The following is a 15,788-nucleotide window of genomic DNA, read 5'->3' on the forward strand; positions in this document are numbered from 1 at the left end:
TAGTCTCCAAAGGCATCTCGAGCTGCCCACCCCAGCGCTCTGTCTAGGCTGTGCGTTCTTGCGGTCAGGCCTGCCCTCATCCTCACCTCCCGATGCCGTGCCCAGCTCTCAGACCACACTTGAGAGCTCCTCAGGGCACCGCAGCCAAAAGAGAACTGGAACGAGAGTCAGACAGCCTTGTTTCTAGTCCTAGCCCTGCCACAGATGAGCTTGGAGACTCCCTGGGCCTCAGTGTCCCTACCCGCAAAAAGGTTTGCTGCTTTCCAGGGATCTCCCTGTTCTGAAATGGTCTGACTTCTGGGGAAGGCTGGGGAGGTGTGGGGAGCAGGTGGGCTTTGGCTCCAGAGAGCATTCTGGATTCCCCCAGCATGGCCCTGGGCCAGGTTCTTCATTTATCTGTGTCTCATTCATTCATTCACTCATTCTTTCGTTCAACAAACCCTACTGAGCAGCATGGGTGGGTCGGGAACTTTCCAGACTCTGGGGATACAGTAGGGAACAAGACAATGATGATGCCCTTATGGAGCTCACAGTCTCCTCGGGCAAGAGTCTCCACGGAGGGCATAACATTCAGCAATGTCTTGAGACACTTTTAATTGTCACAACTGGAGGGATGCTCCTGGCCTCTAGGAAGAAACCAGGCTTTCTGCTGAACATCTTACGATGCACAAGGCAGCCCCTACAAGAGGTGGGCTTGGACCTGGTGAGTTTCACATACAGCCTTGAGGCAAGAGTAGTTGGAGCAGAGGGGTGAGTGGGAGTGGGGTAAGAAATCTGGGGGCAGACCACATCACGCTGAAGGCCATGGCCAAGATGTTGGCCTGTCTTCTCAGTGAGATGGAGGCCCAGAGGTTCTGAGCAGGGGAATAACCAGATCTGTCTTGGGTTTTAAAGGGATCCCTCTGGCAGGATGGAGAAGGCAAGACAGAGACGAGAGGAGAGGCTGTTGCAAGAATCTGGATAGAAGGGGACCGTGGCGGGGGCCAGAGGTGGGGGGGCAAAAAAGGTGGCAAGAAGCAGTCAGACTGTGGCTCTGTCCCGAAGGTGAAGTCAACAGGATCTGCTGAAAGACTGGATGTGGGGTGTGGGAGAAAGAGGAGTCAAGGATGATCTCAAGGCTCTGGGCCCGAGCCAAGGGCAGGATGCACTGCCCCATATCGACCTTCCTCTCACGAGAAGGGGGGATAATTCTATACATTTCACAGATGTAGACCCTAAAAGAAGGACCTGCCAGGGATGTAGCAAGCGTTTCAAAAGCCCTGGTTCTCAGGGGGACTGGTGGAGTCTTCAGGGCCAGCCCTGGCGTTGTAAGGTGATTAGCAAAGCCACTCTGGTCCCCACCCCCAACCCAGAAGATTTGCTCAGAAGACTAAGGAACATTAGCCTCATGCTTTGCTGCTGACAAAGCACATTTTCAAACACCGCAAGCTGTGATACAACAGCCTTGATGAGCTGAAAGGCCCTGACCCATTACCCCATTTTGTAGATAAGACAAACGGAGACCCAGAGAGGGTCGGCGACTTCCCAGCAGTCACACAGCACATCAGGGGCAGAGCACTGAGGGGCAGATCCTCTCTTCCATGTCCCCACCCCCGGATCAAACTTCTGCTAGGAGTGGAGAGGGTGTTCATGGGTTAATCGGACAGCCCGCTCCCCAGGGACCATTCTGGATGATGGGCTCAGTGCACATGCCTCCAGAGGCCTCCAAGAGGGGCGGGCGGAGGGACCCTGGCCAGGCCCACGCAGCAGCCTCTGGGGGCAGGGAAGGCTCCACACATGTGACGCCTGTGTCACATACACACGTATGTGACATTGTGAGCTTCACGCCCATACATGGCTTCTCCCCGGTCCTTCCCCTCCCAGCCAGCCCTGCTCCCCCACCCCGCGGTGCAGCCTGGCTCTTGCCTGCCCCCCTCCCCCACGCACCCTGCCCTTGTGCAGCAGGAGCCCAGAGAAGCATTTCCTGTTTGGGGGCTGCCTCCTCCCCCTCTAAGCCCAGGTTCCCAGGGCCCCAGGCTGAGCAGAGGTGAAGGGAGGGCAGCCCCCTGCCCCTCCTCCTCCCCCCCAACCCGGTCCAGCTGGAGCCAGGAAGCTTGGGGGTGGGGGGAGGTTGAGGCAGGAGTTTCGTTCATGAGTGAGGGTTTATGATGCCCCTGTGCGACGCCTGCGTGATCGAGACGGGTCCCGTTCAGGGGCCGTGAGGGGTGTCTCGTGCGAGGGCATGGAGAACCCCACAAGGACCCCACACCCCTTTAGGATGTGCATGCACTGGGGGTTAGTGTGTCAGAGCGTGTACGAGTCGGGGACGACGGGACAGTGTCAAGAGAGTGCCCTTGCGTGGGGAGCCGAGCGCGCACACGCACACACACACGTGTGTGATGTGAAGGCCATGAGTCAGAGCATGTTTCCACATGTATGACGAGCCGCTGGGCCCTGAGACAGTTCACAAGTACGATGAGGTTGGTGTGTCCAGACAGGATCTCGGGTGAGTCTCTGGGAAGGGACCTCAGCCCACCGCCAAGAGCCCGGACTGCTGGCACCTTCTGAGGGTCTACCAGCCTCCTCTCCCGACTCCCAGCAGGCTAGCGGTGCCTTCCCCTGCCCGCCCCTCCGGCACCCCCCCACCTCTGCCCCCCCCCCCCCCCCCCCCCCCCGCCCGACTACTTCCTGCTCCGGCGGCCCCCGGGGGAGCGGGAGCAGGGAGCTGGCAGCGGCCCCAGCCCACTCCTTACAAGGCCTGAGCCCGGCCCAGGCCCGCCCCCCGCCCGCCTGCCAGAGGCCCCGGTCCCTCCCCCTGTCAAGAGCGGCCGCAAGCCGGCCCCGGGCCAGTCGGGCCAGTCGGGGGGCATCGCGATGCTGCTGCGCCTGCTGCTGGCCTGGGCGGCCGCGGTGCCCACGCTGGGCCAGGCCCCCTGGGCGGCCGAGCCCCGGGCCATCTGCGGCCCCAGCAGCTGCTACGCGCTCTTCCCTCGGCGCCGCACCTTCCTGGAGGCCTGGCGGGCCTGCCGTGAGCTGGGGGGCGACCTGGCCACGCCGCGGACCCTCGAGGAGGCCCAGCGTGTGGACAGCCTGGTGGGTTCCGGCCCGGCCGGCCAGCTGCTGTGGATCGGCCTGCAGAGGCAGGCCCGCCAGTGCCAACCCCAGCGCCCGCTGCGCGGCTTCACGTGGACCACGGGAGACCAGGACACGGCCTTCACCAACTGGGCCCAGCTGGCCACAGGAGGGCCCTGCCCGGCCCAGCGCTGCGCCGCCCTTGAGGCGAGCGGCGAGCATCGCTGGCTCGAGGGCTCGTGCACGCTGGCCGTCGATGGCTACCTGTGCCAGTTCGGCTTCGAGGGCTCCTGCCCGGCGCTGCCGGACGAGGTGGGCCAGGCAGGCCCGGCGGTCTACACCACACCCTTCCACCTGGTGTCCACCGAGTTTGAGTGGCTGCCCTTCGGCTCCGTGGCGGCCGTGCCGTGCCAGGCTGGCAGAGAAGCGTCCCTGCTCTGCGTGAAGCAGCCCGATGGCGGCGTGGGCTGGTCTCGAGCCGGGCCCTTGTGCCCGGCGCCTGGCTGCGGCCCGGACAACGGGGGCTGCGAACACGAGTGCGTGGAGGAGGTGGACGGCCGCGTGTCCTGTCGCTGCTCCGAGGGCTTCCGGCTGGCGGCGGACGGGCAGAGCTGCGAGGACCCCTGTGCCCAGGCTCCATGTGAACAGCAGTGTGAGCCCGGCGGGCCGCAGGGCTATAGCTGTCACTGTCGCCTGGGTTTCCGGCCGGCGGAGGATGAACCGCACCGCTGCGTGGACACAGATGAGTGCCAGATCGCTGGCGTGTGCCAGCAAATGTGTGTCAACTACGTCGGTGGTTTTGAGTGCTACTGCAGGGAGGGCCACGAGCTCGAGGCTGACGGCATCAGCTGCAGCCCGGCTGGGGCCATGGGAGCCCATACTGCCCAGGACCTAGAGGACGAGCTGCTTGATGATGGGGAGGACGAAGAGGATGAACATGAGGCCTGGGATACCTTTGACGACAGCTGGACGGAGGTGCCTGGGATCCCGTGGATGGAGGCCACGCAGCCACCTGACTTTGGCCTGGCCTACAGACCTAGTTTCCCAGAGGAGGGAGAGCATCCGATGCCCTACCTGGACCCCACCTGGCCACCCCCGCTTAGTGCTCCCAGGGTCCCCTACCACTCCTCGGTGCTCTCTGTCACCCGACCCGTGGTGGTCTCTGCCACACGCCCCACACTGCCTTCCGCCCACGGGCCCCCTATCATCTCTGCCACACGCCCACCCTGGGCCCCTGCCCCCGAGCCCCCCATGATCCCTGCCAGGCACCCAGCTTTGCCTCCTGACCACCACTTCCCCATGATCTCAGCCAACCATCCAGATTTGCCTTCTGCCTACCAACCCCCCATCATCTCTGCCACTCGCCCAGCACAGCCCCTGGCTCACCAGCCCCCAATTATCTCAGCCAAATATCCTGAACTGTCCCCTGTGTTTCCAGACACCCCAGTCACTGACACCCAGACCACCGCTCATGCGCTTCAGATCCCTGCTAACCACACTCCTCTGGGTACCACTTCCGGGGGCCGTCAGTCCCTTGTCACCCCAGATGTCCCGGTCCTCCAAGCCCAGGCCACCCACCTTCCCATTACCTCCACTGTCCGGCCCTCTCTGACCACTACCTCCAGATCCCCTGTGCTCCCTGCCCATCAAGTTCCTGGGTCTCCTGCCCCCCAGCCCCGAGCGCCCCACACTACCCTCACCTCAGAGCCCCCCCAGAGCCCCACTAACCAGACCTCATTCACCAGCCCTACACACCCCCATTCCAAACCCCCACAAGTCCCAAGGGAGGGTGCCCGGGATGCTAAGGTGGCTCCGTGGCTGCCCTCAGCAGCCCCCACAGCAGCCCCGACAGCCCTGGGGGACTCCAGTCCGGCAGGCCACAGCCGGAGAGATGACCGGTGGCTGCTGGTGGCACTCCTAGTACCCACATGTGTCTTCTTGGTGGTCCTACTCGCACTGGGCATCGTGTACTGCACCCGCTGTGGTCCCCACGCACCCAACAAGCGAGTTACCGACTGCTATCGCTGGGTTACCCACGCTGGGAGCAAAGGCCCAACAGAACCAGTGCCCCACCGGGGCAGCCTCACAGGGGTGCAGACCTGCAGAACCAGCGTGTGATGGGGCGCAGCCCCCCCCCTCTGCAGGGTGGGGGGAAGGGGCGTGCGTTGGACACATGACCCAGGCTGCACCAGGGACCCATGGGGGCTGCCCAGCTGGACAGAGGGCTTCCTGCTCCCCCGGGCCCAGCCAGGCTCCTCTCTCCGTCAACTACCAGACCAGACTCTTGGGAATTCCGCTCCCCGGCCCAGCACTCACGACAGAGGAGACGCCGAGGCTCCCAGGACCTCAGGGGGTGGGTGCTGGGTTCTTCTCCAATAAACGGGGTGCCGACCTCACCCAAAGTTCCTGACCCCCACTGATGTCTGAGGGGGGGCCTGGGAGGACTCAGCAAAAAAGAGGGGACTTTCCTTCAGCATGTGTGGGCCCCAAGGAAATAAGGTAAGACACCTTAAGGGAGGGTATGCTTCAGAGATTCTCTGGTAAACAGGAGCCCAGAGAGGGCAGAGCCTTGCCCAAAGTCACACAGCTAGCCCGGGACTGGGAGTTTTGGCATGAAGAGAGTTTCATATTTGTTTTTCTTTTCAGCAAAACTCCAAGAAAGTGGGGCTAAAAATGGGGGAACGTTCTAGAACGAGGGCTTCTGATCAACGGCAGCCAAACTGGGAGTTAGGAGTCAAAGTTAAGCTCCGGGCCTGGCAATTCTGGGGAGTGAAGGGTGAGCTTCTAACTGTCTTCTGGTACTTGCCATCCCACCCCCACAGGCTGCCCAGAAGTTGGCAGCTGGGGTCCAGGGTCACTCAAGGAGCTGCCACTCCGCTGGGTTATAGGTGCTTGGAAGGGGCCCGTCCTCCCTGGGTTATAGGTGCTTTGAAGGTGCCTGTCCTCCCTGCTCTGGGGAGGAGATGGGAGTCACTGCCTAGCAGGCTGGGATGGGGAGAGGGCAGAACCTGGGGGAGACATCCCATTATCCAGCTCCCTTGGCAGGCTTCTGAGCAAGGCTTCCGCCGCATTTTGCCCTTCTCCATGCGGGTGGTGCTAGGACAGAGAGAACCCAGGAGACCAGAGCTTGGGCAAGTTGCTCAATGCTGAGGTGTCCCATGAATCCAGAAGGGGATGGTCAAAGATCACAGCCTGCAGGAAGCTGGCAAACTCTTTCATCCTGGGCTCACTGCCTTGGGGACGAGGAGAGGTGGGACCTGCGCGATGGGGGGGGGGGGGGGGTGCGGGGCGGGGGTAGGCTCCGGTTCCCACTGCCTCTGTAATTTTTCAGTTGCAGTCTCGAAGGGGCCTCTAATTAGGATGGAGCAGAACCACCACGACCACCCAGACAGGAGAGGAGGGGTGGCCTAAAGGCCCCTTCCCTACTGGGTGCCCTATGCCACCCTCTAGCCCCAGGGCCTGGACCTGGGCCGGGCCGCAGGGGACCAGTAGAGGAGGGGTCAGAACTGGGGAAGAACCGGGCGCCGCGGAGGGGGTGGAGGGAACGCTATGCACCGCCCCCGGCCCCCGCTCTCATGTTCCCCTAACTCAAACCAGACACCCCCACCAGATCCTGCCCAAGCGTTTAACCTCAGAGAGGCCGCTGGAGAGATTCGATGCATGAGAGTGGAGTCTCGGGGTGGCCTAGAGGCCTGAATCTGAGAAGGAGGTGTGGGAGCAGCTTGGGGGGTGGGTAACAAAGCCTGCCAGGATGGCACAGACTGGAGCTCCCTCCTGAGACCCTGGGCAGGGTATCCAGAGCGCCGTCAGGGCAGGAAGGAGTTAAATGCACTGCTGTCCGAGGGAGGGGCTGGGCGTGGGGAAGGGGGCCCAGAGAGGGCTCTTTGTCATCCCATAATGAGCAACAGATGCGGAGCTGCGTGCGGGCCTAAACAGACTGCCTCCCAAGGCAGAACCCCCGCCTGCGCCCAGGCTGGGCTCTGCCCAGAACCGGAGCTGTGTCTTGGGCTCCGCCCACCGACCCTCAGACCCCTCCTCATCCAGGCGCGAACGTCGCCTGCAGGCAGAAGCCGGCACTATCCGACAGACCCCTTCTAGCTGCGAGCCACGCCCACCCACTACTGTCAACGTGCCCCTTGGGAGTTCTTCCGAAGCACCGCCCACCAAAGCCACCAGCCACGCCCCCTGCCAGCTCAGAGATTCTCCAAGAACTATTGCCCCGCCCCTCCGCTCTATCAGCTCCGCCCCGGCCGAGGCAGTTAACAATGGCCCCGCCCACCAGGGGGGGTCATAAGCCCCGCCTCCTTGGGGCGGCTCTCACAGACTGGCAGTTATTGGTTCCCGCTTCCAGAAAGATCACTTTCCTCTCACGCCTGTTGCGTGCCCCGCCTAACAGAACCACAAGCCCCGCCCCTCCTCGGAGCCGGAGATCGGCTCACGAGTGCAGGGGATCGCGCAGAGACCCTTGCTCCGTCCAGGAAAGCTGCGAACTCCGTCTTCCTGGAGCTTACGGGTTCCCCTTTAGCTCCTCCTCAGGCTCCGCCCCCCGTTACAAGTCCCGCCCATTTGCTGCGACTCAAATCCTAGGGCGGGCCCCAGGCCCGCCTCCCCTGGGAAAAGAGCTCCACCCACGTCCGGCTAACACTTTCCCTTCTCGCCGTGGTGATGGCCCACCTACAGAGTCCTCGGGTCCGCCCACTGAGAATACCCACAAGCTCCACCCCCGACGATCCCTTAAGTCCCGCCCACCCAGAGCGCCCCTGGCGGGGGGCTTCGCCCAAAAGCATCCGCCCACGCAGAGAGTAAAAACCTCTTCTCTCAGGCTCCACCTACTGTGAATGCATAGCCACGCCTACCTGTAGGTTCCGCCTTCTCGGCGTTCCGCGGCCCGGGACTCCCAAAGTCGCTAGCCGCCTTCTGAATTTGCTCAGGCTAGTGTGGATCCGAACTCTGCGTCCCTGACCAGGATGCCCCTGAACCCGGTCCTGGCGCCCCGTCTCCTTCCCTACTCGCGGTTTCCGGCCGTCTAGATTGCAGGTTCTCTGGAGGGAGCTACGGGATGAGGTCGAGAGCCGGACAGGAGACGTGGAGGAATGGGCTTTTGGCGCCACCTGCTTTCGGCGCCCGGGTTTGCAGCTACCGGCCCGTCTCCCAAAACACATTAGGGCTCAATAAATAACTTGCCTAATTCATTAAATGTTTGTATTATTCCGATTTTGGCTGCTTCGGCAAATATTTGCTCGCAGGAAAAACAGCAGATCCACTCGCATGGGCCCTCTGTCGTATTTGGAAGACCCCAAGCGGGCCTCTGTGAGCTGAAGCGGTCCCCACCAGTCTTTACAGCAGCTGGGGGGACTTTCGCTGTACCTTACCCACGAATCCCGTTTCCCAGGGCTGAAAGCACAGACTCTCACCTGAATCCTTAAGGCTGGATCCTCCCCTCCCCCAGCTAGTGCTCCAAAGTGTGGACACCTTCCTTAGAGGGGTGCCTTTGGCAGGAGGGAGTGGGTTTGGGCTCACAGACCCTCCTGTAGAAGCTGAGACTCGCGGTTTGGGGAGCAGGATGACCTCCACATCAGCGCTCATCACTACGTTTGAAAATATTCCCCTGCTCACTCCCACACTAGACGGGGGTTCCAGGAGTCAAGGACACTCCAGAGTTCGGTGTCAGGGACTCAATGGAATGTTTTTCAAACATTACGGGGGCAGACTGGGGAGCTAAGGTTCAAGACGGGGAGCACTAACATCTACTGAGCTCGGGTAGGTACCAGCACCGAGCTGGACACCCTTCACTTCCTGCTTTAGGCATTTGGTGGTGGAGCGCCCAAGCCCCCTTCCCGGACCGCAACTCAAAGCCTGGGGAATGAGATGCTTTCCAGATGAGATTTCCAGTTCTGGCGTCCTGTCCTGGGAACTATGAACGGGAGTAGGGTTCGATGCTAAAACGTAATGAAAATAATCGTCTGCTCATCCTGTTCTAAGGGCTTTGCATGTCTTTACCCACTTGAGGTCAAGAACGACGACCTTGCAGTGAGGGCCACTCTCACCATGATTTGCAGATGGGGAAGCTGAAGGCGCTTGTCTGAGTGTCTTGTGTGAACCCACCCACCCTACTTGACCAAGTTAGTGAGCGGAGGTTTGAACCCAAATGGATTCCAGGATCTTCACCCCTAGAGCCGAGCCAGTCCATAATAATAGCCACATCTCAGATTAGGAAATGCCCACCTTCCAGGGAACTTGGCTTTTGTTTGTTTGTTTGTTTTTTGGTTTTGGTCAATACATTTTTATTTAAGGAATTTTATGTGATTCCTTCCACCGCCAATCACCTTAGTTCCTCCCAAGTCAGAATCATAATCTTCAAAATCGTCCTTTAAATGGGACTTGATCCTGGGACTCCAGAATTATGACCTGACCCAAAGACAGTCGCTTCACCAACTGAGCCACCCAGGCGCCCCAGTCCACAATCCTTCATGGTGGGCTTTTTTGATCTCCACTTGAATATGGACATACTTAAGAAATTCTGCACCTGTAATCTTTGTAATCCAATTTCTTTACTTTAGGGCCACATTCGGGGGCATTTCTGGTTCTCAGTTCCAGACACTCTCTACACATGAATGTCAAACCATATTCATCCCTGAACTATCACACTCTGGAATTGTACAGATTATTGGGATATGCCAATACCCAAGATTTAAAATATTTGACTGCAGGGCACCTAGGTGGCTCTGTCCCTTAAGTGTTGAGCTCTTGGCTCCAGCTCAAGGTCAGAGTCTCATGAGTTGTGGGATCGAGCCCCCAGGGGAGACCCCTGTCCTCCCTCCCTGCCTGTGCCAGCTCTAACTCTTCTGGAAGTCTGCCGGAAGATTCTCTCCCTTTGCCCCTCCCCCTGCTCATGCACGCATGCCCTCTCTCTCTCTTAAATAAAAAATGTTTTTTTAAAAAGATTTTATTTATTTATTTGACAGACAGAGATCACAAGTCGGCAGAGGTGCAGGCAGAGAGAAAGGAGGAAGCAGGCTCCCCACAGAGCAGAGATTAATCCCAGGACCCTGGGATCATGACCTGAGCCAAAGGCAGAGGCTTTAACCCACTGAGCCACTCAGGCGCCCCTAAAAAATGTTTTTAACAAGAAAATAAAATATTTGACAGGTCTTTTGCATAGCTTCTAGATAGAAGTCTTGCAGTTCTTTCCCATAGATCTAACACATAGTTCTGTGAATAAAGGAAGCCACACGTCTACATCTACTCTATGAGGCATTTCCAGCGATGTAGGTCAACAGAAAAAGCCCCAAGGGCTCGACCTCAACAGGGGGAGCTTGCTTTCACCGAGGAGCCTGCAAGACATACTCCCCCTTGTGCTTTGATAATGCTGGTTACACAAGGCATTACCTGTGACTTTGTGGGATCCAGGCGAGGGGTCCTGATGAGGGGTCCAATCGAGGCTCAGTCTTAGGGCATCCGGCTGTGGCCAGCCGTTAGCATGATTTTGGTGAGTTCAAGGATTTCTCCCTAGGAGGCCCCAGTGCGGTGTTCGATCTCATGACTCAGATCAGGACCTGACCCAAAATCAAGAGTCCAACACTTAACAGACTGAGCCACCCAGGCACCCCGAAGAAGTACTTGTATTTTAATACCTCAGTGTTTATTTGAAAGAATAATACACATACATCGAAAGATAGAAGAATATTTTTGTTCTTTTTTTTAAGATTATTTATTTATTTATTTGACAGATAGAGATCACAAGTAGGCAGAAGTAGGCAGAGAGGCAGGCAGAGAAAGAGGAGGAAGCAGGCTCCCTGCTGAGCAGAGAGCCTGATGCGGGACTCGATCCCACGACCCTGGGATCATGACCTGGGCGAAGGCAGAGGCTTAACCCACTGAGCCACCCAGGCACCCAAGAATATTTTTATTCTTAAGTAATCACAATCACTTGCTAGTGGGATATGTGTGCCTGTTGCGTACTGCACAATTTCTCAAAACCTGGAACCAGATTGGACAGCGCCACTTTCATTTCCTGTTACACATTGACTTTCCCAATAGTACTTGCTTTTGATGGTGGCAGCTGCCAAAAACCCAGATTCACAGAGATATTATGTTATCAGAAGGAACGTGTGCAATCCAGTGGTAAAACTGTGAACTGCCTCGAGCTAGCAGTCTGGGAGATGTCCAGTATTTCTGTATTTCTCTCAAAGTTTTATAGTATTTTGTGGCTTCCTGGGAGTTTGCTGCAGTGTGGCAGGCCCTACGTCAAAGGAAGGGTCTTGTTAGACAGCTGGATCCACTTGGAGAGCTGGGAGGAAGGTTCGGGATTGGGGATGTCTTCATCCCTTCCCCTCTCTCCTTTCTCTACTTCCCTGCGAGGTTGACCCCATGGTGGCTGATGATAGGGTGAAAACAGAAACCAATAATGGCCTGTGGGTGGCAGGCAAAAGTCAGAATGGGAAGATGACGTCACATCTAGGACGGGTGATGGAAGCCAGAGAGGCGAAGAGCAAGCAAGCCTGCAATTTGGGGCTGCACCACCAGGCAGCCGAAAGGAACTATTCAGATGTTGACACACGGGTTGTCTTAGGGGGTGCTCAGGGAAAGGTGGGTTTTCTTGCTCTAACACAGACATCTGGTGGCATCTTTTTCCAGAGGGTTCACTCCAGCCTGGACCTAACGCTGACCCACACTACGAAGAGTCAGACTTCCTTTGGAATACCACGTAGGGAAGAATTGCAAGACTTGGGGAAAAAGTCTATCCACCCATGAGCGGCCCGGTCCACAGACTGGTGCTTCGCCAGCCCCCCGTGATTCTCCGCTCCCTGTGGCCCCTGAAAACGGGCTGGTCAAAGGAGGCCCCCAAAGGCTGGTTGAAATGGTTGCTGCACCTGGGTATTTTACAATTATCTTCCCACTTCAAGGTCCTTACCTTTGTGGGGGTTTTTTAAAAGATTTTTTTTATTTATTTGACAGAGATCCCAAGTACGCAGAGAGGTAGGCAGAGAGAGAGGAGGAAGCAGGCTCCCTGCTGGCAGAGAGCCCAATGTGAGGCTCGATCCCAGGACCCTGAGATCATGACCTGAGCTGAAGGCAGAAGCTTTAACCCACTGAGCCACCCAGGCGCCCCTGTCCTTTGTTATTTTTTAAAAAAAGATTTCATTTATTTGACAGAGCGTGAGAGAGCACAAGCAGGGGGAGCTGCAGAGGGAGAGGGAGAAGCAGGCTCTCTCCACGAGCAGGGAGCCCATCATGGGGCTCGATCCCAGGATCCTAGGATCACAATCTGATTTGAAGGCAGGCATTTAACCAACTAAGCCACCCTGGCACCCAAGTTTACTTTTTTTTTTTTAAAGATTTTATTTATTTATTTATTCATGAGAGAGCAAGAGTGAGTGAGCATGAGCAGGGAGAGGAGAAGAGGGAGAAGCATGTTGTGCTTTTATTTTTTATTTTATTTTATTTATTTATTTTTAAGATTTTATTTATTTATTCGACAGAGAGAGAGATCACAAGTAGGCAGAGAGGGAGGCAGAGAGAGAGGGGGGATGCAGGCTCCCTGCTGAGCAGAGAGCCTGATGCGGGGCTCGATCCCAGGACCCTGAGATCATGACCTGAGCCAAAGGCAGAGGCTTAACCCACTGAGCCACTCAGGCGCCCTGCATGTTGTGCTTTTATAACACATACACTGAAATTCTTCTACTGAGGGGCACCTGGGTGGCTCAGTCGGTTGAGCGTCTGCCTCTGGCTCAGGTCATGATCTCAGGGTCCTGGGGTTGAGCCCTGCATTAGGCTCCCTGCTCAGTGGGAAGCCTGCTTCTCCCTCTCCCTTTGGCTGCCACTTTGCCTGCTTGTGCCCGCTCTTTCTCTGTGAAGAAAAAAAAAAAAAATCTTTGAAATTCTCCTGAAAGAATTCAGTATTTTTATTTTGGTCTCTTGTCTCTTTCATCTTACAAGTTTCAAAAATAGCAGTCAAAGAGAAGAAAAACATGCCTGTCTTTCAGAGTAGGACCCCAGGTTACTGAAAACCATTTGATCTGGGCCTCAGCTGACATTCCGGACAGAAACTCCTCTTTGGAGCCGATGCTGGACATTCAGCCTCTGGCTCATTGTATACCCTTATCGAGTTGGCCGGTCTGGCTTTCTTTCTTTCTGTGGAATCTGACTTCTAGGAGCCTTCACCCAGCAGGGCAATAGCGCTCCGTGCCCGCCCTGACTCAGGGATGTGTCCAGTTTCGGGCTGGATGCCTGACACTCCTTACACTTTCCAGATACACCCTGGCCACCTCAGCGGTGACTTCCCTTGGGAGATGGCAGCGTGGGTGACCTAAGGGAGACGATGAAACTCATGGGAAAGGCAGGGGCCAGCGAGCCAGGGGAAGCTCTCTGGGGGGCCAGGGGTCCTGGGCCTCAATTCATGGGGGAGACGCAAAACTTCACCGTGTGCTCTGGCTGGGAAGGCAGCTCGCGTTTCCCCAGGGGCCCTTCTTGGGTCCATTCACGTCCCTGGGATCGTAAGTCTCCACCTCAACTGAGGCCGAGTGAGGCAATTCTCCTGTGGCGGGTCTGGGCTCTGGGCCAAGTGGGTCCATGACTCCGTCCCCAGGACACGGTAACCCTGGATGTCGGAGGTGTCAGTAGGAGGTCAGGAGTCATTCACTGAGCACACACTGCCTGGACGTCTATCATGTGGCAGGCACTGTGCCTCCCAAAATTACAAATTTTGGGCTGGCTACTGGCGAAGCATGTGTCTGTCATTTGGAGTGTCTGTTCATAATAATAATACTAATAATACTAGTACTAATGACGATTACAGCTAAATGTATTGACCGGTTACAGTACCGGGGCCCTGTGTTAGGCATGGTATTATATGATCTTACTCAGTCCTTATGACAACCCTCTGAAGTCAGTAGATTCGGTTATGATCTCCCCATTTGAGCTGAGAAGACTGAGACAGAGAGAGGGTAAGTGACTTGCCCAGGGCCACTCAGGACATACTGGTAGACTTTGTCCAACTCAAAGGTCTACGTCTGCGACCACCTGCCTCCCAGAGCTTTAGTGCTAATAGAAGAACAAATAATGCACTTGTACACACTTACGTAGAAATTAGTGCAAGGATAGCAGTGGGGTTGGTGGGGGATGGATTTAGACCATCAGGACTCGCACACAAGCCGAGCCCCCAGGGGTGAGAGGAGCAAGGGAAGAGTGAGGGGAAGGAAGAGAGCTCCGGGAGGTGGGACAATGTGTGCCAAAACCTCGAGGCAGGAAGTAGCTGGCCCTGTTCTCGGACCAGGCACCAGGTCCCTGTGGCTGGAGCTTTGTTAGGAAAGTGGGGCCTCACATCAGCTCTCCATTGCACACAACACACTACCTCTAAGCTCAGTGTCATAAAACAACAAGGATTTCTTATTTCTCACCAACCTGTAGGTCAGCAATTTGGGCTGGGAAGAGCCCGGTGATCCTTCTGCTAATTGCACCCAGGGTCATTCTTGTGGCTGTCTATGGTGATCTGTGAGTCGATTGGGTCGAACACATCCAAGATGGCCCCATTACCATATCTGGAAGCTGATGCTAACTAATAACTAGCTCTTGACTGGGCGCCCTAGTCTGCCTGCATACAACCTGTCACGTGTCTGGAGGAGAGGCTGACCACAGCGTGGTGGTCTCGGGGCTCCAAGACACCAAGGGTAGAAGCTGCAAGGCCTCTCAAGTCCCAACCTCTCCAGGTGGAAACATCACACTCACCGCGTTCTATTGGTCAAAGCAAGTCACGAGGCCGGCCCAGATTTAAAGAGTGGGGAAATAGATGCCGTCTCTTCAGGGATGGCTGTGAAGAGTTTGGGGCCATATTTAAGCTATCCTGGGTCAGAGGGCCCCAGTAAATGACCTGAGCAGGTCGTTCTGCCCCCAGTTGGCCCACATCCATCATGTCACCACTTTCTCTCAAACCAGCATCATGAAAGGGTTGGTATTCATATTGTAGACCACTCTGTAGATGTCTATCAGTTAGGTGGGGTATTTGGCTCAGTGGCTGATTGCCTTATTGAAGATAATCACCAGGGTATCTGCTATCCGGCATCCCAATTGTACAATGTGATGTTGACAAGCTCCCGCTGAGGGGATTTCCTCCCCTAGAAACTGGGTAGATTTTCTGAATAACCTTGACCAGTAGAAAGGGGTAGAAGTGGTGTGTGTGGCTTCTAAGGCTAGATCACAATGAGCAATAACAGCTTTTACCCTCATGATACACTCGTCCTTGGAACCAGCCACCATGTTATGAGGGAGCCCAAGCCACATGGGGAGAGGTCCTCTTTGGGTGTCCCAGTCAAAGACCTGGTTAGGCCCTCAGCTATCAGCCAGCACCAACTGCCCAACATCTAAATTAGAGACTTCAGATGATTCTGCCCCTGGCTTTAGAACCTTCCAGCAGAGGCCCTAGATGTCCCAAAGCAGAGTTTAAACCACCCCTGTTTGCCCTGTCTGAATTCTTGACCCACAGAAACCAAGAGGGATAATAATGATTATTGATGTTTTAAGCCACTAAGTTTTGGGGTAATTTGTTATGTGGTAGTAGATAATTAACCTAGGATGCCAGTAATAGAAACAAGGGTGGGGGGAAACAGTAGCTTAAAACAAACTAGAAGTTTATTTCTTTTTATTGAGAATCTGGAAGTAGGCAACCCAAGGATGATATGGAACCTCCTATGAAGTCATCAGAAGCCCAGGGTCTTTTATCTTGTTGTTCTGCTAGCCTC

At 56.3% G+C, this 15,788-nt stretch overlaps 1 protein-coding gene and 1 non-coding gene across 2 annotated transcripts; one reads left to right on the plus strand and one right to left on the minus strand.

The window, feature by feature from the left end:
- The first annotated feature begins 2,845 nt into the window (after nucleotides 1–2,845).
- CD248 (CD248 molecule) lies at nucleotides 2,846–5,435 on the plus strand. Its single transcript, XM_046014332.1, has one exon. It carries the CDS (start codon nucleotides 2,854–2,856, stop codon nucleotides 5,167–5,169), a length of 2,316 nt encoding a protein of 771 aa, XP_045870288.1. The 5' UTR covers nucleotides 2,846–2,853; the 3' UTR covers nucleotides 5,170–5,435.
- A 4,787-nt stretch (nucleotides 5,436–10,222) lies between these two features.
- LOC123950204 lies at nucleotides 10,223–10,358 on the minus strand. Its single transcript, XR_006820194.1, has one exon. It is a non-coding gene; the product is annotated as a small nucleolar RNA SNORA18 (small nucleolar RNA).
- Between the last annotated feature and the right edge of the window lie 5,430 nt (nucleotides 10,359–15,788).

The sequence above is a fragment of the Meles meles genome, chromosome 8 (genome assembly GCF_922984935.1).
Source record: "Meles meles chromosome 8, mMelMel3.1 paternal haplotype, whole genome shotgun sequence".
Lineage (NCBI taxonomy): Eukaryota > Metazoa > Chordata > Mammalia > Carnivora > Mustelidae > Meles > Meles meles.